The 25,407-nt window shown below is 38.4% G+C and overlaps 1 protein-coding gene across 4 annotated transcripts in view; it reads right to left on the bottom strand.

The window, feature by feature from the left end:
• Window positions 1-25,407, bottom strand: part of LOC134528244 (PTB domain-containing engulfment adapter protein 1) — a 141,749-nt gene that overhangs the window by 43,892 nt on the left and 72,450 nt on the right. Inside the window, exon 1 of one of the 4 annotated variants that reach the window (XM_063361686.1) lies at window positions 12,758-13,003. The exons of the other annotated variants lie outside the window; for them this stretch is intronic. Coding sequence (XP_063217756.1) covers window positions 12,758-12,852 — 95 coding nt within the window. The 5' untranslated portion in view covers window positions 12,853-13,003. Of the gene's footprint in view, window positions 1-12,757; window positions 13,004-25,407 lie in introns of those variants that run through there. 4 annotated transcript variants of the gene reach the window in all.

The raw sequence follows: 25,407 nt of genomic DNA, 5'->3' as shown, positions 1-25,407 counted from the left end.
ATGGCCAGAGCAGGCGTGCCGTGCCACGGTCATGACTTCCACACACGTCCGCCATCGACGGATAGAACGAGGCGGTGGACTTTAATCAGAAAGGACCCGGATTCAACGCGATGTTTCCGTTTCCCCAAATAACTCCAGGCAAATGCATGGATTACTCTTCACTGCAGATCACAGTCCATTATACCCCCAACTTTTACGCCCTGTTTTCGTTTTACAGCATGCATGCGTATAATGGCCTCGCTGTCAACGAGACGCAAGGCCTCAAAACAAACAATTCCCAATAGAGAAATCTTGTGCATTAACCCGCGATTGGTCGCTACAACAATAATTACACGATTGGTCGCATGTGAGCATTTTGCTCACCTTCCAATTCTTACTTAAATTTAATATATATTTGTTTATTTATTGTTGGAACAGACTTTGAAATTTATTTCATAGATTACTCTTGCTTTATTTAAAATTAATTTGGCATAATATATAACATTGCGAACCAAGGAAAACACTTTGGAAGACTAAATTTATGTAAAAACCAAAAAAATTGATGGAACTGTGAACGATACAATGTAGCAAACTTGATCTTTTGACTTTGAACTGTTTTAGGTATGTAACAAAATTGCATGTTACCATAACTTGAGACTAATATATAATAATGAAACTAATACATACTTTTTCATATTTATTTAGCTATTCAAATCTAAAATAAAATTGAAAATCAAACTTTCACATGAGAATGTAGGTACCTTCAAACTCCCTAGTTACTCTTTTCACTTTCACAAATTATTCTCTTACTTGTGCATTTACTAACATACTAAACAAAATGAAAGTAAAAATTTCACTTAATTTCCGCATGGTCAATTAGCTTTTACATTGTCACAATTATACACTCTCTCTTGTGAATTGCATATGAACCAAACTTTCTCATAAGAACTGACACACACAAACTTATTATTTACATTTACATAAATTATATTCATTTTTGTGCACTGTATGTACAAGCAATTACTAACATGCCAAACAAAACAGAAAATAAAACTTTCACAGATTCAATAACTATTTACATTATTAAAAAATATACTCTTTCATGTGCTCTGCATAAATCTAACTTTTAGATAAGAACTTACGAACACTAAAATTACTCTTTACGTTGTCTTGAATTAGACTCCTGCGGTTTGCATTGCAATTACAAACATAGGCCTACCAAGCAAAATTAAAAATCAAGCTTTTTGTACATAAGTAAGCTAAAATGCCTTTTTACATTATTACCAGTTACACTCCTTCTTGTGCTTTGCATGTAGGGCATTTATAAAATGTATGTTCATTGCAGATACGTTTCTCGCAATGGCAGCACACTTTTTTCGTCTTCCTATTTTTCTTGCCTGGACAGAAATAACATTTCCCTTGGCCTTTGTCTCTTGTTTGGTTTTCGGCTTCTGTTTCTTCAATCCCTGCTATTCTTTTCATTGCTTTTCGTGAGACTTCTGGCAGATTGGGGATTGACGATCGACATATGATAAGTGGTTTCATAAGCTCCAAGGCTAAATCCTTCAAAATTGCACGTCTTGGTGTTACATCATTTGTGTTGGACTTGTAGATTATCTGAGCATTTATACCCCCGATGTTCATTATTGAGAAGAATAGTGTCAGCGGCCACCTGTTACTTATTCTGGACACAGAGTACTGGCCTTTCAACTCATCGACTACATCAACAGCACCTTTTGTCAAGTTGTAGAAGGTAATTATCTCAGGTTTTTTTAGATCTCCCGATTCATCATCGATCGTGTCATCAGAATGTAGTGTGGAGAAGAGCAGTACATTTTTGTTTTTTTTGGGCACATATGAAACTAAGGTACCAGTTGGCAAAAATGCAAACATACTGCTTCTTTGTGGCCTGTCTTTTAGGTTGTTCAGTACTGGAGGTATTTCTTTCTTATTTTTCCGCAGAGTTCCCACCACGGTTGTCTTCTTTTCTAAGAGATCATTGGCTAATGGCAGAGAAGTGAAGTAACTGTCCATAGTAACATTTCTACCAGTGTTGACAATTGGAGCAGTAATGCGATTTACAACACTTCTGGCAGTGTTCTAAAATTTATATGGGCCGTCGGGTTGCCGGCCGGCATATATTTCTAAGTTACTTGTGTAAAATGTTCGTGCATCAACTAAAGCATACACCTTTATGCCATATTTAGCAGGCTTGTTGGCAATATATTGGCGGAACTTGCAGCGTCCTCGAAAAGCTTCAAGCATTTCATCTACTGTCGTGTATTCCCCAACCTGATAATTTTGTAAGCACCGAGCAACAAATCCTTCAAATATATTTCTTATTGGTGCCAAATTATCTGTAGCCTTCCGTATCTCTCTGTCGTTTATGTCGTCAAATCTCAGAGCTCGGAGCAACAAATAAAATCTTCTCAAAGACATTGTTGCACGGAAACACTCAGGAGATGTGCCGTCATCACTCCACAGTTCTTCAAGATTGATGTGCTGTGCTTTCTTTATGCCTGCCATGTAAAGCAGACCTAGTAGGCCACTCAACTCTTCTAAGTTTGTATCAAGACAATCCCTTTGACGAGCATAGTTTTCACGCATGTTTGCAAGGCAAATGTTAGTACAGTTTACTATTTCTTGCAGCACTGTATCAGGAAAAAATAATTTCCAACATTCCAAAATTGATGTTGCATTTCTTGCTACTTGCTTCACACCTGGGAGATGAGTGACAATGTTATGTCTCCCAGTACGCACATTTGCGCGAGGAGGACGAATCGACCATACAGTTGTCTTGTCTTTTCCTAGGATAGTAACTTCTGGTCCAGCCAAGTTATTCCCGACATTCTCTTCAACTGAATCATAACCAGACTGTTCAGTGTCTGTCACATGTTCACTATGTTCACTTTCACTGTCACTGTCACCATTGCTGTCAGATCCATCTTGTTGATTGTCTGCTGTCTGATTATCAAGGGTGCCGGATTCTTGCAGCCAAGGAGGAACCCCTAATGTATAGAAATATATGCAATTTTACAGTCCAACAATGACGGATGCTGACTACAGCCTGATAATTTCATATAAAGTGTGGATAATGGGGTATGTTACAGTAAGTAATAACTTTATTTTTGTATATAATACTAAATGAATATATTTTCGGAACCACTAAACAGTTATTTGACTGTATATAAAAACTTCAATACATCATAAATATTATCACTTATAGTAATTACTTATTTGCATTATTTAGCTATAAAAATTAGTATTTCGTTCAATGCATTCTTGAAATGCCATGGGAAAATTATTATCTATAAGAATACACGCACATACAGAAAACATGTCGGACCTTGTAGGTAAATGGAGGGTTTTTGCGGGGTAGTCTGTATAATTTATCTTTCATTCTGCCGTAACTTTACTCCCATTACAGTCACTACATTCATTTTTTCGGACTGGCATGAATTACAGGTTCGTCATCAGGTAGGGAAGACAGCTCAACACCACAGCCCGACTTCATTTATGCATATAGAACATGCATAACGCAGGGACGTATAGCGTGTGTCGTTTTATTTCATATATAAAAATATTCTATACAAATAGTACATATATTTATGAAGCTAGGCTATATTGTTTATAATATCGACACTATCAAAAAGTGAGTTTACTCTTTTCAATAAAAAAAACTAAATCACAGTATAATATAAAAGTAATCACAACATAATTGTAGTAAAGAATACCTGTATTCTGCAGAATTGCCAAGTCAACAATTCTTTTTGCTCTGCTCATTTTCACAACACGACTGGTCGCACACGAGGAAAATGCTCGCCTAAGAGTTACGCGATGGGTCGCTAAGGCGGCGATTTGCTCACCCTCCTGCCGTTCATACAAACACACTCTCGTGGCAACATCAAGAATATGTGTAGCGAGTCGCCGCTGTATCAGTGTGTGCGTGAATATTGTAAACCCAGCTAGATGGCGCGACAACCATTCAACTTCACTCGCTTTTTAAATATAGTATTTTAAAAAATCGGGTGAGCAAAATGCTCATATAGCGACCAATGGCGGGTTAAATGCATGCAAAATAAATTTGTCCAGTTCCAAGCACGAAGCAACGCCCAGATTTACTCAGCATTTCCAAGTTAATGTCAACATGTTACCCGACCGAACAAAATAAAAATCTCTGGCGTCTTTTTTCCCTTCAAAAATTGTGTAATAAACTATTTGTTGGAGTAAGATATGCATCAACAGACTTAACATTTTAATGATCTCACAGATTCATAATAACTCAACAAATCGTTTTTAAGTTTGTTCAGTTGTTCCTTTTGGCAAAATATGATTTATTTACTACTCGTTAGTAACATTATTTACGTTCTACTTAGTACTTCCTATACGCAATACTTTCCACATAGTCATGGGCAAGCATGTCCATTTACATTCCCAACACGATACCTTTGAAAATTGCTGCAAAATCAGACACACTTGACTGAACTGTCAAACAGTGGCGGATCCAGGATGTTGGTTTGGGAGGGGGCTTGACCCAGCTGAGGCTAGGCTTTATCAAGGCAAACACTAAAACAATAGTGGACCCAGATGCTTTTGGAGGGGGCTTGAGCCCCCTAGCCCCCCCTCTGTATCCGCTACTGCTGTCAAGTACGCTTCGAACTTACTCACTGAAGGGGCAGATCAAACTACTCAGCGCCTTGCAAAGAGTGAAGGTGCGGAACACCCGTCGCCCCCCGCGAGAGCCCCTGCCGCTCGCCGTTGCCAGGAGCAGGCGAGGATAAACACGGCCGTCTCGAGTGAAAACTCTTCCCAAGACTGCAATCAGCGGGACGTGCTCCAACTGTCCTTGACTGCCATCTTCAACCGCGGAGGAGTAATGGGTTCCGTCTGGTTACCGCAATAAGCGGGAAAGATGAAGTAAAATAATATAATACGATGCGGGAAGTGCTGGATAAGATGGCAGGAAAACGAAGGAGCTGGCGACTGCGGTCATTTGGAGTAATCAGCCATGTCCACACGGGGGTGCGCGCCACGTCGAAACGCACCAATGTGAAGCGCGCGCGTTCGCAACACTGATAGGCGGTAAGTCGCCGCAGACCACGCGAAGGTGTGCGACGCAACGCGCACAGTTCACAGGGGAACGCATCGCCGCCGAAGGTGCACTGCTAAAAATGTTCACTCTCAATTTACGAACTGGTTACAAATTATCCAGGGATCTTCGTAGATTTACGGACACTTGAGTTCACTTCCTCTGATCATGAATCCAAAATAACGTAGTATGTTATGAATATATTTTTTTACCTTACACAGTTTTCTACCCTTGCACTTTTAAGCAGCCGCATAAAAACTTGTTTTGGACCAAGGTTTCAGAAAATATGGTTTAAAATATATTCGAACGAATTTGATAGTAAGGAAGTACCGATTTAAAAAATAACTCTTGTTTCTACGGTTTTTAGTTAGTTTTGTCAAAAAAATGTTTCAGTCAAAATGTTTAAGATCCTGTTTTAAATTTTTACAGTGAGTTATAATGGATTTGATGGTATAACTACTAAACAATTTATGAACTTTTTTTGTCTTTCAACCCCTATTTCAAGCTTCTGCAGTAATGGTTGGGTAAATAAAAAATTACTGTACCGTCCACAACACTCCACTTTGCGACTGTCACTTGATTCCCAAGATGAAGGAACCACTTAGTAGCATTCGCTTCAGAAATGTTGCAGAGATTCGATTCTTCAGACAGTAGACTGTTACGTTCGAACTATCAACACAGCAGGCGCTGCTAAAGGTATCAAACGACTTCCACATTGCTGGCAATGGGTCGTACACAATGCTTCAATGAGACTACATTAAAGGACAGTAAAACTTTGTAACACGTATCTCTTTTGTATCAGTTGAAGATAAATAGTTGCAAATATCAAGTTCCAACCCTCGTATAACATTCTAAACTCATTAAGTGCAATCACGTCAAAAGTAAACACCGGATCTGTCACTTCCATGATATTAATAAATAAAACCTTCATCTAAGCGACTAACATTTTAGAAAATTTATTCCCATGCAACATGGGTTTGCACAAAAACACATACCCATAGGAACAAGTTTTTTATTGCACTAGCTGAATAAATGACTGTTTTAGGCATTAAGTCATTTCCATGTCACATAAATATATAATATGTACCTATAAGCAAAAGTATTTCTTAAGTAAATTTGGAAAGTCTCAAACCAGTCAAACCAGTTCAGAATTCCATGTTACTACGCATCGCGTTTTATTTTTTTTCGGCCAGCGGAATCCACGAAACTGGTATCGCTGCCTACTTGAAAGGAGAACAAGAGATTTGTAACTGAACTCTCACACATACGCGGCAAATGGACAGCTCAGCATCTACCTTATGAACCCTCAGACTGAACTATCCATTACATTACATAGGACAACGATATGACAATTTCTTTCCTATTGTTGGTGATTATGAAGGGGTTTAATTTTTTAGAATTTCTGGGTGGAATTTCTCCCTCCCTCCCCCGCCCCCCCCCCCCCCCTTCGGTACGCTCTTGTAAGGAAGGTAGCTTTTATATAATACTGTAACATCTTGCTTGCACGTGCGTTTTATTTATCTGGTGTAATTACACTTATCGTAACAGGTCTTACCGGGTTTGGGTCTTTACTCATGTCTGATACCACCAGAGTAAACTCTGGACGGAAGAGGTTGGGCAAGGATGTTTGAGAGGTCAGGACAATAATGAGCGCAATTTCGGATCTCTGGATCTTCGCACTTATCGTTCAAGGGTTTTTTGAAGACTGGGGAGTCAACAGCTATATTCATAAGCTAGTTAGTCCCTGCTGGTTTTGATCTATACACACAATATTAATCTCCTATTCACAGATATTCCCTTTAGAGCTTAGGTCGTTGGATGCTCACTCTAGCATAGAACCGGAGCATAGAACCGGAGAACTCTAACGTGCGCGACCCTTGTGTGGTACCTTCCGAGACTATAGGTATGCCACCCGCTATACTCTATCATTCTACTATACAAGCCAATCTTAGGCACTTCTCCGTACAACTGTCATTACTTCAGCTCTCTTTAGAAACACCGCTCTCTCTGCACACGTCCAACTGCAAGTGAGTGACCACTCGCCGCTCTACCACGAGGGGCGGCGCCACTCCGCAAGCCAGCGACTCCTGCACAATGGCCGGTCGCTGCTGGATCGCACGCAAGCCAATGCGGCGGAAGGCCGGGGCAGCGAACTCTTGGGTCGGCGAGTCGAACACACCAACACCTCCGCCGCAGCCCACCTTATAACAATTCCAATATAAAGTTCCCTTACACTGGCTACAAGAGTTGTCTGGGAGGTAAAACAAACTTTGGGATTTTTAACACTTCGAGTATTGTGCAAGATACACAATACCGCTTGGGAGTCTACTTACAAAGAGAATGTAATGAACATTCTATATTGGGAAGGAAGGGAATGGGAGCAGATACGTGGCCAAAAGAGGAAGGTAAACAAAATATGTCTCAAGAGAACTTTCTATTGAAGTAAAAAAAATCTATGAAAGGCCCCCCGAGTTTGTCGTGAATCAAAGCGGATCTCGATTTTCCACGACACACTTAGCGCCGGCCCGCGGCAGAGCTCTCTAGCGGCGCGGCGATGAACGACATCCAGCCGCAGGGGACGGGGAGAGGAGAACAAAGAGGGCGCAGATGTGGCCGAAATGAAACACGGGTCACGTCGCGGGCCGCGGCGCACGGCGCATGACAATGGAGCAGGACGAAACAGGCTTCCGTGACGAGTCAGCTGACTGCGGGCACACTATACGCTACCCGTAGTCGGCAGCTGGGTACATTTGTAAGCTGTTGCAGAAAAGTAATGTGTCATTTACCAAATGTAACCTTAATGGCCCCGCCTACCTGAGCACACACACTATATGCACGGGCTTCAGAAAAAACCGCGCGATTTGCAAAACTGCAAGATATCAGAGTGGTGTCCGTTTACGAAAAGTATTTAAGTATACACTGAGGGCGGATGAGTAGTTTGTTTCCTATTTCGTTTTAAAACTATATCTTTATGTTATGAAAATAATGTTTAGGCATGAGCGCACTCCAAGGACCTGTATTTCACCTGTATATTAATTTCCCGTCCATATAATGTTATGGTGACCAATCAAATATCATATGCACGACTAGAAGACTGCTCGCCAGTCCACATAGCCTTGCGCTTACGAGGCGATACCGCGCTAGAAGCACCAGCGAGCGTCGCCCAAATCATGTCTTTCCAACACAAATACACAAACCCCTGGCTAAGCTAGGCTCCATTCAGTGAGAAACTTGCCGTGAAAAAATATCTGAATTCTTAATGCACAAAGACAACATGGTATATCAAAAAATAAACCTTTTAAGCAGCAAACATTGAGGCAATTTGAAAATTTTACGCGGTCAGGTTAATCATTTGACAGTACGAGATAAACGTAACAGGGCGTACAGCAGCTGACTTGTTTACTAAAATATAGCGAAAAATACAAAAAAGCCACCTGGATGCATGAAAGGAAGTGAGATACCCATCCTTTCACGTCTGTAAGGATACTTGGGAGTTGGGAAGATCACCAAAAAATGGCAGACATCCTTTAAAATGCACATTTAAAAAAAAACTTATCCCATGAACGAGTACTATTAACCATACCTTTCTCGGAACTTACGGAAGAATTTTCAGCTGTCAAATAAAAAACGTTAAGTAACGTGTCGTAAGCGTATTTTTGTGTATGATACACTATACCATTCGATCTATGACAATTTAAAGACATTCTTTAATACAAATTACGCGACTTATAACTTATGTACTCTAAGCTATAAAGCTAACAGAAATGTGAAAAATTCACGAGGAACAGAAATGACAATTCTTTGGGAATTAAAACTCTAGCACCCATATTATCTTCCCTTAATGTACTTAATATATAACGATCCTTATCAATGGTAATGAAATCTCCACATCGTAAAAATATTTCTTCTCGTGAGCAATCTACGATAATCCTGCAAATACTTTCACATCTACTCCCTCGAGAAGAAAGTAGAGAAACTGAAATTTTTCGATGGGGAAATTTGGCACAGATCAGAACCAGGTTATAGTTGTTGAAGTTGGCCGCGGACATGACAGCTGTGGTCTAATCTCGTGCGAACAATTTCGGGAGTCCTCTTGTTCAACATGAACTTTGTTACCTTTCCGCCAGGGACGGCTCCAGGTCAGGGCAAGCCGGGCAATCCACCCGGGGGCCCGCTGCTATTGGGGCCCCGCGCGGGTGCTTTTCATTTTTTATTTACCTTTGTCTAGTGTTCTGTTAAAAATATGGAGATTATCAGAAAAAGGAAAATCTTATTTCTACCACTTTGTAACTTAATATGCTGGTCAAAATTTATTTCAATAAAAAGATTTTGTATTAGAGAAAAATCAATTCAAAAATTGTATTGCCACGTATAACGACACGATTCTACTGGAAATGTCATCGTAAGCATTTACAAAACTGACCCGAGGATAATTTATCAGAAAAGAAAATCAAAATATCCTAAAATAAGACTTGTATGCATATGCCGAGCAAAGCGTTTGCTAAATTTTATTTTCATTTTCATGGGGAAAGTTGCTCGTTCCCTCTTCTGATACTAGGTAGCAGCACTTTTAAGTCATTTTCGTATAACAAAACTTCATATTTCATATCCTTTGTCGACTACTGTTTTTGTTCAGAGTTGTGGGAACTATGGAATATGTCAGTTTACATTTAGTGCGCGTTAAGTTATTTCGACGAAAGCACGTCTCCTTTCCGGGGTGAGTTTTTTTCTTCCTTTTTTTGGATATACTCAAACTCTAGGCCATTAGGTTAAACAACACTGTATTAAATCTACGATATTACTTGAGATAAATGTGCAGCTGGCGTTAATACCACTTTGATGCTGTCTTACAGCACCGACCATCCAATTGTCCTACAGTACAGACCAAATATCTACTAAGAAATGCATATATTAGTATTTATATTTTCAGATACAAATTGCTGAAAATCATAAAATAAACAAAGGAAAGTAGATCGAGAACGATATTAATTCGGCAATACAATGAGTTTAAAAACATAGCAGGATTTCGCGGCCTTTGTCGAGAAGTAGCTTGGCTTCTGGGTTGTAGCCACGTCCAAGGCACAGTAGGTAACTCTACCCTGATGATGGCAACGGCAATGTCAACCGAAACGTCGGTGAGATATTCGCCTTGGACGCGGCTACAATCCAGAAGCCAAGATACTTCAATACAATGATTTTTTTTTTTTAGCACAAAATGACGCCAAGCAGCAGAGATGTTTTCTGTTCAAAAAATAACCTTAGGAGATAAGACTGTGACCTCAAAGCTGGTAAAAAAGCGAAACTAACCCTCAGACGGGCATATTTCAATTGAATTATTAGAGAACTGGAAAAAAAATAGTTTTTTTATAAACAAGAACAGGACAAAAGATCCATGTCTCAGTGGGAGAGAATTGACGAGATTAGCATTCGATTTAGATGAACATCTACAGGTGGCCTCACCAGTTTAACAAGGAACACAAAGTTGTCCGAGCTACTATCAGAACACACTTTCCCAGCCAATAAACTACTGCGATGAAATTGGAGTTTCTAATGTTCATGAAAATGTCGGGGTGTTCTCAAAAAAAAGGGTAAAGTGCTAGTTATGAAATATTAAACCATGAGAAAGAAGGAAAATGCAACAGTTTTACTGAGAATAAGTGCCACTGGGAATATTTTTGTTCCTCCGATCTTTGTTTCCCTAATAAACAAGTGGATGCAGATATGAAAAAAAGATGCTCCTGCAGGAAGTATTTTTGCAAAAACCAATATTTCGTCTTATATTCTTGGCTTCCTGTTCCTACCACAGATTCAGTTATTTCTATTTAAGGGTGTGAGATTGTATTACATATAGTGTAGTTTAAACAGTTTAGTATTTAATGTTAGTGTTATTTATTGTAGTTGTTATATAAAATCCACTCTCATAAATGATATCACTGGATTTTATTGCAGTATGTAACTATCAATATATGTATATATATTTTCTTCGACAACATAAAAACACAAACTTAACAAACATGAACCATATATTTTAATACACAATTGTCTTGAACAGAATTACAAGTATTAATAATATTATATATTCTTATTTAGAAAAATACTTTCCACATTAATATAATCAAGAAAATATTGATTCCCTAGCCAAAAAAAAAATAATAATTACGCTGGTGCTCTGTATTTTAAAAGTTCAAAAGCTGTTTAAAAATAGTTCATTAATTAATTTAAATAACATTAGGCGCTTGAAACTAGTTTTAATTCTCTGGTTTCCGACAAAAAGAATTATGAAATAGTATAGATCAGTTATTTTGAGACAGAGGTCTCTTAAATCACAGTTTATTACATCTGGATTTAGCTATTAACTATTGCAGACTAAATTGTTGATCAAAGCTTGTTGATTAAATGATCTAGATTCAAACAGTCAAAAATAGTTATGTTCAATTAGTGAAAAGTTAAGTTCACCCAAAAGATACCAAAATGGCTATGGCATTTACAAAATCAAACATTGATTATTATATAATATCTTTGTAGTAACACTTCTATCGCACATACTAAATGTCAAAAATACTTTCAGGCTCTTTCGGCTTTAAACTTAAACAGTATTTAACTGGGATATATGTATGTCGAACATCCGTTTGCCCATACTATGGGCCAAGCCAAATTATAGTACTCATTCTTCCTTAATGGTAGGAGAGCCTCTTTTTTTAATCTCTACCTACTGGTTCACTACCACAATTTTAAAACAATTCCAGCCAATAACAGGAGTTAACATACCATTTGAAAAGTGCGCCAAACGAACAGTGATAACCAATCCGGTTTGGAGGTTAAAAAGGTTTTACATGTCAAAGTTAGCACAATATCTCTTAATATACAAATTACTGCAATATTGATACTCACAATGAACAAATAGCTGTTCAAATACACAGACAAAATATTGTAAAACATGACACTAAAAGAAAATGCATTGATATGCAGATAATTATTACGATTCTGTAGTGCAGAAATGTGTTCCTTTTCTCCGTGCGATTGACATAAAATATTACAAGTGAAGTTTTAGCATGCATCCTGTACCTATATAATAGTACACTGTTTATTATTTTTTTTTACGGGAATAGGAAACAGCAAATATCACGAGTGCTCTTCTATGCTACCCAAGGACACAGATTGGTACAAAAAAGTTGAAGTTGACCAGTGTATTCGGACCATCGCCCACACCAACCATGAAGCCAGAGGGTCACGTGGACCAGTCAGCAATCGGACATAATTTAGGGAATTGCAATTGTGGACGGGCCGTCTCCCATAGACGTGATGGGTGTTTAGTGTGTTACTGTGGGACCAGGGGCGTAGCCACTGTGGGGGAGGGGGGGAAGTAGTTTAGGGGTTCAACCCCCCACCCCCTTAGCACCAAATCATTAATTAATTTCTTATTAATCACCCAAATTTAATATTAAAAATTAATAAAATTCTTACCATTACAATATTTAAATTTAAGTATCGAAAAAAACTGCTATAATAGCACTATTTTACACCTTAAAATCCAAATTTTCCCGGGAGAGGACACCCGGACCCCCCGCTTTAATAGGGGGGGGGGGGGGGGCATGCTTCTTAACACCCCCCATACACAAATCCTGGCTACGCCACTGTGTGGGACAGTGCAGTTCCACTCCACGCCGCGCATGTTCGCGGAGTGTTCACCTCAGCGTCCAGCTCCACACCAGCTGGCGGCAGCGCAGACGGCGCGCGGCGGCGGCGGACTCCCAGGCGCGGAGCCCCGACGTCGCACGTTGCATCACCCGGCGCCGGGTCCACCCGCAAGGTCGCGCGCGCAGCCCTATTCTCCGGAGGGAAACCGCCCGCGACCAATCACCGTGCGGCGAGGCTTCCAAACTGCGGGAATCCGACCGCGGGAGGCCGCGACACCTCGCCGACTTGCGGGGGGGACCCTACCGACTCTCCGCCGAGAGCGCGGGTTATCATCGCGCGCACCTTCCCTCCCCTTCCCCACCCCCCCTCCACCATCAACCTGCGTACGTCTCGTGGGATCCCCGGCCTTCAGCCAACATTGCGCAACGACCGCGCTCACGTCCTTGTCACAAGAGTATTTAGGTGTCCCAGCTCACACTTCCGAAACTAGTTAAACGTAATGTTTTGACGTGGCAAGAGTTATGATGATTTTACATCATATATAAAAAAAAATTTCAAGATAATTTTTTTTTAATTTCACTACACGCCAAAGATTGTGTAAAAATCTAACCTCGGTAAGGAGCAAATTCATTCTCACTTGTTGTGACTAATGAAATAAGACAATAGACGTTTCCATAACTTTACTGTTTCAACAGCACAATATGACTGAACGCTCAGCAGGCCATTCTTTTACAAAAGAACAAATACGCAATACGGAAATTACACCAACTTTACAATACTAAAAACACACCAACTGTAACATATACAACATCACTTAACACGTAGTTTCCACAACCGCCGCTAGAATTCATGGCCGGGGCAGCTACGTCGACTACTAAATCATTTGATTAGCAGACCGAAATTTTTAAACTATATAATGAACCGGCTCCGATTAAAGTGAAAAAGACGAATACTAAACCCTATCATTTCGACCTGATTTTCAAAAAGGAATATTATTAAAATACTGTCCATCCTGTTAAAATTCACTGAACAGTTAATACTATAATGTTCCTTTTGGCTCTGTGAACTTTTGGTTCGCGCCATCAGCCACAGATTGCAGCACCGTGGTTACAGATTTCCGGTCCATTCGCGAAATCACACCTACCAAATCCCGTGTACCAAGAGCTAAGATGTTGCACATTAAAAAGTTACGGGAACAAAAAACTACTTGCAGGAGCGCGAGAGATCACGGAGAGACAACAACTTGGAACCTATACATCAGAGACCCAAACAATTTGTTCTCCAAGCGGGTGCCCCAAGTTTGACATCGAGTTGGCTCCAACAACTGTGTATGTCAGAGGCATAGCTAAGTAGAAATAACGAGTCATTAATTCCCTCATTGAAACACAAGAAAATATTTTAAAACCGCTAAAAATTTGTTCTTAGGTACGACTATAAAACAATTTTTGTAGACTTTCAGTGCCAGACCAGTACATTGGAAAAGGAACTGTATTTAACCGGACTAGGTAAGATGAGACCCAATCCTAAATTTTTTTTTTGTTAAATAAAAAATAGCATTTTCGTTCCAAGTAACGATAAAAAAAAATTAATTTCAAGAAATTTTATCAAGTGTATCCCTTGGATGAGAGGTAATTAATTTTTTACTTTGAACAGTGAACGTCGAAAATTTCGTTTGTGACTGTAGTCTAAATATATTGGTGCCTTCTCCAAGAAAGCCACCCCATCAAGAGAACACATGCATACCTACGTACTACGCGCAGAGTTATCTCTCTCTCTCTCTCTCTCTCTCTCTCTCTCTCTCTCTCTCTCTCTCTCTCAGACGACGGCACTCTTAAATCGAGCACATTCCGGCGAGCCGGATGGTCGTGAGACGGGGCGAATCTAGAGCAGGGAACAGTTACGATCGGAGGAGGGAGGTACATGGAACAACCGCGCAAGCGCTGTCACTTTCCGCCGCGTTCCGTAAACAGCGAGCAGCTCGCCGCACTTTGAGAGCAAGACTGTCACGGAACTGCGCTCTGAGGGACGAAGCTCAACACCAATTCCGGGAGATGATGAGGGAAGGAGGGGGGAGGGGAATCACAAACTGGTTTGCGTGGATCTAAGAAGTCCACGTCCGAAGTGTGGGAAAACCACACACACTTTCACTGTCTATAAGTAGCAAGCAACCAACGGAAGGGTGAGACGTGGGAAATCTGCATGGCATATCAAGCGACTGCACTACAAATATCATCCCTCATAACAGAAATTTTCGACGTTGACCGTTAGTAGTTAAAACTTATTACCTCTTCTCTAAGTGATGGATGTAATACAATATTACAATTTTTTAATCTTTATTTGGAAAGAAAATGTTCTGATTATTTAGCAAGAGAATGATTTAGAATTCGGTCTCATCTTACCTTCTTCATCCAGTTCCAGTGAAGAAATCAATGAAAGTGTAAATCCAATCCAATATACCATATTAATATTTAAATTACGTCTTAATAAAATCTTAAAAACACAGAAAACAATGAAAGTAAAATCATTTGAACTAACGAAGTCAGTTTTTTTACAAGACCTAATTTTCCTTTCGCTATTAAATATGAGAATTTGAACGTATGGTGACTAAACAAGTAATTTAAAAATTAAATGTCAACGTTGGAAGAGACTATATAAATGTATGTAACAATCTTACCATTATATAGGATTATAAATGTATAATTGTACAGCGTTAAGACTGTAATATGTAAAAAAATCAAAATGAAAAATATAAAACATGGAAGGGGGGCAGGCTGGGAAAGACCTGATGGCAGCCTGTACATAATTCTCGAAGGCTTCAAACTGCAACACAAGCGATGAGAAATTAAAGGCTAATATCGAACTAAACGTACAATCTAGTGTAATAGCGCAGTGAATCCCTGGACTTATTTACAGCCCGGACTATTTGCCACTGCTCAACGGAGTCAAAGGAAGTGTGGGGTATAAAAGGCAAGTAACCCATTGATTCGTCTCTTCAGTAATTGCGACAAGCAGGCCGTATCTAATAACCAGATAAACAACTGCCTATTTGCACAAATTACATGTTAGGCTGATGACACACAGTTTCTGCAGCTGCGGATGAAACTTCAGCACCATTTTTTGACTCAATATTCTTCCGACAACTTTTCTCAAGAGTGCACAATGCAGGTGTCTCAAGAATGCACCAAAGCAAATTTATCAAACTCGAAAATGTATACAATATATCTCGAAGAAATCACCTAGTGGTTCAACCGCATAGTGTGACGCCAGCTTGGAAGTACAGCACACAAGAGTCAACATGCCGAGCTACAAATATTACCTTCAAACTTCATTTCAGATTTTTTTTTTTTTTTAGTTTGTCAGGAATGTCGAAAATATCTAATAAGCATACGCCAGTGTACGCATTGCCAGGAAATTCAGATGTTGCATGTAACATTGCCCGCAAAATTAATTAAATGTTTTGATAATTTACACGCGGACTATTTATTACATGCGTTATAGCACGTTTGGAACTACGCTGAACACAATGCATTTTAAAGGCCAAAGAGTGTTTAAGAGAACGCCCCACAATTTAAAATACACTCCAGTGTGTTGCGAACGAATAGCTACGGCAAGGTGTAAATAACCAGTGACTATCCAGAGGAAGTGCTCTTGTTTACAATGACACTATCTGTCGCGCTCTACACATGACTGTCACGATATCAGTTTATTGCGGATGTGTGCGTCCTGCCCACGCAAGTCAACTTGCGTACGAACTGTAATCAGCCCACATGTCGTCTATGATAAGTCACTTGTACACGCATGTTCGAAGGTCGTGGTTGTGAAGTCTGCTTTTTTTGTGACCGAGTTGTCTAACCTGCAGATGAACACAGCGCCAACTGTTGTCTCGCAGTGCTAAGACACATGATAGTTGATGTTACTTGAAGTAAGGCGAGGGCATTTGTGCAGTCTCCAAATATATCCGATATTCGCTCAGTCTCTTGATTCCATTACGTTGTAAAGAAGCGGCAGTGCAATGTACAATGAATTTAAGAGGAGATAGAAACCCAAAGGCGCCATTTTGGGTTCAACAGTTTTTGTGCCAAAACAATTTTTGATAATATTCCTTCCTATAGTTTCACCAAAACTAACGTAATGTCTTGACGGTTTTATTACATTTGAATACATTATTAACACAAACAGTATTAAAACGAAATGCATTAGGGTCACCTACAGCATAGTCTACCTGGAATTCGTTAGCATGAGCAGCTCTCCAGTGTTGACTAATGCATGAGAATTGTGTTCTCATGCGCGATCGCCAACTACACATGGGATAGAAGCATAAAGACGCCATATTGATTTCAACAGATTTTAAGCCATAAAAACATGGCTTCGTTGAAGCATAGTATATAATTTAATGTAATGCCTAAGTTAATAGTGAGTGGTTGCTACATTTGGCGTTTTGTGTTGCGTTTAGTGTCAACACACACTACGTTAAGTCTTCGTAAATCTCTCTACGATTCTTGTCTTAAAGAAAAATTTCATAAATAAACGATAAAAAAAAATTGAGATGGCGCAAAAACTGTTTAACCAATGTGGCACATTATGGTTTATATCTCTCCTCTTTTAATGCAGTGTACATTGCACTGCAACTTAACGTAATGTAAGAGACTGAACGATTATAGGATATATCTGGAGACTACATAAACGCCCTTTAAGGAAAATCAAGGGTCGCTGTGATAATCTATGTGACAATATAAAGCATATATAAACGTAACGAGGAGCCTGTCCTCTGTCGAACCTATAGGTTTCACTATGTGTTGAGCGCATAACATTTCTTACAGCGCCACATTGGGCGTAACGTTATCCTGAGTATTGTGTGTTGTGTCCAAGAGTTGGAACAAAAACTATCGCACGGCTGCGAGACGTGAGTATAGAATATACGCACAAAAAAAAAAAAGGAAGCGCAGCAGGCTTCGTTACTTACGACGCGGAGGTCAGCTTCCTGAAAGACTGTTCCTTTCACTGCCGGGAATGTACAATGCGCACGGAGAAAGCTGCAATCGCGTGAGTCGAACACGTGAGTGGTCGGAGGTCAAGGGCGGACGGTGTGGTCGACCCTCCGAACGAAATTCCCCCCATTACACTATCAAATTTTAGTCTCCAATGAAATTTTAACACAAAGTGTGAAGTGTTATATTGGACGATGTAGTTTTCAATTTCTCCAAAGTTGGATAACTAACCTCAAACATATTTTAAACCCCGGCACACAATGCAAATTTGTAATTGGACTGAGATAACTCAAACTTTTCATTTTTAATATTATTTTAAATTTAAAATGATACATCACAGTGCAGGATTAACTGTTAACTTTTGTTGAAAAGTAAAGAAATAGACAACCGATATATATTTTCAATCACATGAACACTTTCTGCATACCAAAATGAATGTCCTATCTTTAAAAGTTAACACATTTTTATAGATCTATTATTTTCAATATTTACCTTTTTTATCTCTACTCCCGTGTAACTTTGGATATTTTGAAGATTTGTCGAGACGGAAACGCAAGCAAATTCAGTTTTCGCTCAGTACGATTCTTATTGGCCGACTCCGTCAAACATCCAACGTACAAAATAGTTGGAAACTCGCGTTATCCAACTTGTCAAACAAGCATGACTGCATTAGTTGAGTTTTAGGTGTCGTCATAACTCATAAGACATTCAACCAACTTTAATAGGCGTTGAAAGCGAACGTTTGACAGGAAGAAAAGTCACTGGTTCTCGGACTTTTTAACTGTACACTGCACCCCAAGCCTTAGAAAAAATTTAATTTCGTGAGATGGCAGTAATGATTATTTTAACTAGTACAGAAGAAATGAATGGCGCGAAATTTCATCGTCTGGTGGTGATGTAACCACTGTATTACGCAGGTAACTTCACAGGCGGAACTTATCTGATGAGAACTTTGCCACGCACCAGAATGTACATAACACACGCCAGTCTGGCAACGCAATCTCCGAGGGAAAATGAACCACCGTAAGGAGTACAGTACCTATGCAGACTTGACTTAGCTGACAAATTCACAAGCCGTCTGGCCAAGTTTTAAATTAATTTAGTAAAATTGCCGAGGAACCACCGAAATATTAATTTCGAGCGCATGCCACAAAATTATATCTCACTAAACACACAAGATCCGACGTAAAACCAAGTTTATTGCCAAAATGTCTTTTAAGGAAATTTCCAGTAATATGCCTAAATAATACAAATAAAAATCCTCAACATAAAGAGAAAAATTATAACAATCGCATTAACAATGTTTTGAATTAGGTACTCATTTACATGGATTTTTTTTAGTTATGTGAAGAATAGTCTGTCTTAAGCCACATGACTAGAATAAATACACATTAAAGTTTCAATATTTATTCAAATTTTCTTGGTTTTATCTTTATGAATTTGAAAGTTAATAATTATTTTCAATCGAAATTATTTGTTTTAAATTTTTGTTTTTGAAGTTTCCATTAACAACCCACAGTAGCAAGCTTTACAATAGCAAAATCTTATATTTTAATATCGTAAATTAATCAAATAAGGCAGAGGTATAATATTTCTCAGACGTTTCTTCCTATGCATAATATTTTAAAACAGTTTTCTGTATAAAAAAAAGACCAATTATGTTCTTATACGGCTTTAAAAATCATTTAATTTTATAACTCAGATTCTGATTTGTTAAACAATTTCTTCAAGAGGATGAGATATCATTTTAAACTGTCAGAGAAGTTTGAGTAGTGGCCACCGTGAGTTAAGAGCTCACATTTTGTTAAGATCCTGAAATTTGGGATACTGATAATTCTGAGGACTGCAGAAAATTAGCAAAACCTTAATGAGAAAGGTTAAATAGTCATTTGAAATATTGTTGCTAAAGTTCTACGAGATATGTAATATAGCTATTATAACAAGATTGAATATCAACCACATACTGAAAAATTTAATATTGCATAGCCAGACTATATCACCAAATGAAGCCATGTTGAGGAAGTATGCAAATTTAATTATTTTGGAATCGTTAAATGATTTGTGCTGAAGAAATATGCGAAGTTACTTAAATTTGGGACTGGTTGAATGAACGCGAACTTGTGACTTCGATAGTGGAGGTTTTGCAAATGTAATGAAAAGTGGCATCTAAGGCGAGCAAGTCAAGATTCCTAACAGATGAGAGTATATCCTCCGAGTGGTGAACTGTTTGGATTTCGTTTCTTCAAGGACTTACCGTGACTGCATCTGAGAATTTAACCCATTACAACCAACCAACGACTATCTGCTGAAATAGTTGGACTAATCTTTTGTAATGAAGGATACCCGAAACTCCAAAACTAAGACATATGGTACGTAAACTAACTGCGACACGGAATGTAAAATTCAATTATGATAATGTAATTCCAACATATTTTGTGGTTTCTTTGCTGTAGTATTTTTTTGGAATTGTTACCATAACTTAATTCACTGTTAAATAGTAGCATTTTTTCTTAAATGTGTAGACACTAACAAATAGTTCATTGATATTATTTGCGTGTGCGTTAACTTATAAAAGCCCAGGGGTCTAACAAAGTTTAGAGTTTCAAACTAGTGCTTACAATGAGCAGTAGTAATTTTGTTTAAGTTAGTTTTCACCTCTTGATTTTAGTTAATCTTATAATGTTATAATTAATTTATTCGCCTTTAATTATTGTTCTGAATATTTGAAATATATCATTTACAGAGTGATTATATTAGAATTTTCAATTTTTTGTAATAGATAAAGAAATGGCAATAAGGACATTACCTTTCCTGTAGTTTACAATTGGTTTAGATTTGTTCATATTTTGTGAAATATTCGTTTGTGATTTTCTGAAAAATTTTGTGGTTTCTTTTTACACAACACTGATAGGTAGTTCACTGTTACATTAGTTACACAGCACACAAAATATCTTCATTGTAGTAAATTTCAAGTATATGTTGATTATTAGAATTATTACTGAACTTTTAACATTTCGTTGAAACTAAGTTGGCGTCTTTCCAGGTACCTATTCAAAAAAGAGATTCTTCAGACATATTAAATTGTAGAAACTTCAAACAAAGGTTATCGTCTTATTGATAGACGTTAAATTAAAGATAACCTAATTCCGTATATTCACATGTAAACTTTCGTAACACCCATTTGTGGTGATTAAAACAATAAATTATATAAAAATATAATCTTACATTATTTTTGAGGGGAAGATCTTTAAAATATTACAAAATATCTTCCTGAACTATTCAAAACAATTTTGCTGTTTGGAGTTCTTAAAAGACTCCATAAACCATTCTGATTACTAAAAAGTTTTTAATCTTTTCGTTCATGACAACTCTTTTCATTTCCTAGTATTACTGTACATCTAAACTTACGTCTTTTTTTTGGTGTGTTCTGGAATGATTTGGAGTCACCTAATGCATACACAAATTTGGCTATCTGGAAATAGTCTATGTAACATTTTGGACTAAAACCAGGTAAAAGTAATTTTTAAATTACTATATATACATATATGCCAAAGGGTTGTATGCGTTAAATTCGTTTTATCTAAAAAAAAGCCTTGAAATAAAAAAGGTAGCACTTTTGAGTTAATACACTTATTCCATTTTCGGACATTCTTAAGTGGTCTTTTTGTAACATAGACCATTAAAGTTCCAGGCTAGCCACCATTTGTGGTTACAGTGAAACGTTAAGCTTAAGGGACAACCACAGTCAAAATTCCCCAAATATGAGTAATCAATCAAAAAAATTTCCACGCCAAACTCCTATTACCTAGAATACGCAAGCTGCATATCCCAGATTGTTCACCCTCTCCCCACAAGGTCCACGGCTGGCAATTCGCACCACAAAAGAATTCGGGCTGCCCAGTTCGCCCGTGGCTTTCCCGAGAACTTTCTCGGCCGCTAATAGCGCCGTCCGTCCTTGTACGAGACCCAACCGAGCGCGATGACTTTCCACCGCTGAAAGCGATTTGCGAGGTGCCAATTGCAGCCCGCGTAGCGGCGTGCGTTGGCTGGCGACTGAGCGGCTTAGCGGGGCGGATCCCGTCCAAGAACGGAATGTCCTCGGTTGTCTGTAGGCAGCTCATCTCAAACATACGCCATATCACTCTTGGAACAATATTTTTAAAGTGTCTGTATAGTCACAACTATAAGTACATAATGTACATAAAAATTGTCCAAGATTCGAAGGTAAATTATAACAGTTTCATTTAGACTATTTTACAACAAATCATACATCAAACTGACGGTTAAAATAACCTGGTTTTTCTTTCAAACATTCAATACGTGCACCTTTGTTTATAAGTCACACACACACAACCAATTCTTCACACACTTTGGTTAACAAGTCCGTAATAACGGAAGCAATAGCCTCTTCAATTCTGTGTCCAAACTCTGGCAAATCATTTGGTAGCGGAAGAACGTAACACTATTTTTTTCTTTGGGGCTTTATGAAAGATAATCACATGGCGTTATTTTAGGTGAACGCGGAGGCCAGCGAAAAAGAACACTATCATCTCGAATTGCCTATACCATCGGCGGATATTTTTGCCACATGGGGGAACACAAACTTTGAACGAAACACACACAGAATTGAAATCACATAGAACTGAATTTACTGTTAGCAAATTGCAGAACACAAAACGCTTTACGCTCAGGAGTAGCCATTTTGCAAAGGTGGCTCTGCAAGCGAGAAAACAAAAAGAAAAACAGTATTCGCGCATGCGCTTATCTAAAACAGTTTCGAGTTACACTTTAATTGTGACCTTGAAACAAAACACAACAACACTTACAAGTGATACTATTAAAATTTATAACTGGAACATTATTTTGTGTACATACTATATATGCAATTATTCGTAGTAACTATTGGAGTAACAAACCACGCAGCTGAAAGATACGGCTATGACCACGTTAGACCGCTTCAGCTTCAGCTTCAGCAGCCGCTCGCCACGCGTGACGAGGATGTAGGTCAAGGACCTCCGACAGCTTCTCCCCCCCCCCCCCCCCACATCGCGCAACGGCCCATTTTCCAGGCCCTCACAACTTAAACTCCTTGGCAAATCAACTTTCCGACTTTCTGGTGCTACTGTGAACGGTAGCCAGTACAATCCGCGCCTACTGTTCACAGTCAGCTGGAACTGCTCTCGTGGGGATTCGAACTAACATCTACGAATCTCATTCCATTTATTTTCGCCCCGCTTCAGACAATTTATAGTAGTACATGCCACACAAACACACATCGTGAGTTTCAAGCTCCAAGAGATACCTCGCCAGAATAATTTCCCGGTAGAGTAGAAAGTTTCCGGTAACTTACTGAAAATATTTCTGAAAAACAGGAAATTTTTCCCATTTATACTTCTATAGAAACACATAAGAAGATTAATAACTATTTTATACAAACGTAACCAAATAAGTTATTAGGTGGAAACGAAATACAAAACGTACTAAACATACAGACATATATCTATGTTCTTTAAATGATTTTTGTAATGAGTAATTTTAATTTAATACAATTATTTGAACATAAGCCATTGCAGTTTTGCACATCTCGTCATGCTAAAACTTCAACAAAGCTTTCTTGAAGTTCTTTCATGACAAAAAGAGGAAAACTGCAACGGAATATGTCTAAAGAATTGTATTAAATCCACTGTCTTAAGTTTTTGAACTGCAGTGGGCACCGGTGTATTTCATATGTAGTAGATCCCACTAACAACTTATGTAGGTTTACGGTAGGCCCCGATATCTGGATCAACATTATAAATTTGACTAAAATACGTCCGCTAAATTACATACCGATATAAGATCACGATTTAAAAAGAATACTTAAGTTTCCTCCATCTCCAAACGAGGTTTCTTTTTTTAAGAGTAGTTTCTTCAACACAAAGCGCAAGGATTCGCGCGTTGCATGTATAGAAGCAATTTTACCAAGTAAACTCATTTACGACAGTACTTTGCATAAGCAAACGTGCCTTTAACAGAGTGGAACTTTACCCGGCCTTGGCTAGTACGGATCCGCGGACGTGCTGTGTTAACCAATCGCAGGCCTCAAGGTTACAGGCACCACTAGCCTTGAGTGTGGTGAAGTCTACAGTACCCAGCTGTGTTTTTTTTAAAAATCTACAACACTTACTACGAACAGTAAAAACGATGTGTTAAACTCATATTACGTGCTAGTCGTTAAACAGTTTCCATATTATATATATATATTTTAATTTAATTAACTTTCTCATCGCCCGAATTACTAAAAGAATCAGCCTCATGGTGCACAACAGAAACTGAGTAAAAATCCTCTCAAGGGAGAGATACAGAAACCAAAAAAACCATGCATTGGGTTCAACAGTTTTATAAAATTACGTTTATTTAAATTTGTAACATATTAGCTCTCGGTATACGACACTTGATAGGAGTAATTTCGTGAGTGCAAAGGAAGTTAAGGAACGAAAGGTGTAATAATCACGGTGCTGATATATGTGGCGGATAGTGCGAACCTACTTCAACAAGATGGGCAGTATTTCAATAAAATTACTTGTCGGAAATCAGGTCCAAATCCGGGGTTTAGTCTTTTTTACGACTTATTTGGTTTTATAGGAGCCGTTTCATTACATAGCGAATCATAGCGGCGGGTGCGGAAAGTACGTGTGGCGTCCAGAAATCTAGTTGAAAACACAATTTGTGTATATTTATCACGCTCAGCATTATTTTGAAGAATTGTACTTTAAATTTCGTGCCCGAGTTTCGTATCGAAAGTGCATTTGGAACAGGATAAAACATGAATTTGCTTGTTGCTAGGTGAACTGTTACACATCACTGGCGTGTACTGAAAAACTCGCTCACGTTTTATTTTTAATTTTATACTGTAGATTTGCGTTTAAGATTACTTTCTAAGACTATAGGTGTCTACTGACAAAGTAAAAGTTTAAGTCATTCCCAACAATGAATTCAAAACTAAACACCAATGACTACAGCCAAGTTTGTAGCTTCTGCCTCGTTAATTGCATTTTTTCCGTAACAAACTTTTCTGTGCACTCATATTCTCTTCTAACGCTAAAATTTGCTTCTCGCAAATAAACTACTCTTGTTTTTAAACAATCTTTTTCATTGTAGTTTATAATTAGAGATAATTAAGGTTTTAAAGTTTGCTGCCTCATTCCCCCCCCCCCCCCCAACAGTTTTTTTGGCTTATTATTTATGACGATTGAAAAAGTAATACGCATCTAGGAAAGATTTTGTCTCGCCTTGGAACAAAATTAAAATAAACCAAAGTGTATTCATTGAAAATGGTTTCAGTGACAAAAAATGGTTATTTAAACATGCATTACTGGCTTTTACGCGCATGTAAGTAGTATGTGTTAATGTACAAGTAAAAATTGTATACTTATTCTTTTCATCGTGTATAATCAATTTCTAGCCAATTGTGGATTTTCAGGGACATAGGGATTTACAAATAAGTTTATATTTGAGTGAATTTATTAGGAGCTTTACGCTACTGACAAAATGATCATTTCGCATTAAACACTTATGTCAAAGCCATGTTTTTTAGGAGGCATAGCAGTTCTCCCTCTGATGTCCAGTATAATAATTAATGTCAGTGTACTTTCTGTAACCTCTCATTCCGATGTAGTCTCACACAAGTGACTTTTGTAACTTTTGATACAAAACACACTGTAGGATCAAACA

The sequence above is a fragment of the Bacillus rossius genome, chromosome 1 (genome assembly GCF_032445375.1).
Source record: "Bacillus rossius redtenbacheri isolate Brsri chromosome 1, Brsri_v3, whole genome shotgun sequence".
NCBI lineage: Eukaryota > Metazoa > Arthropoda > Insecta > Phasmatodea > Bacillidae > Bacillus > Bacillus rossius.
Note: the sequence above shows the minus strand (reverse complement) of the source record. Positions and strands in the feature narration are given on the sequence as shown.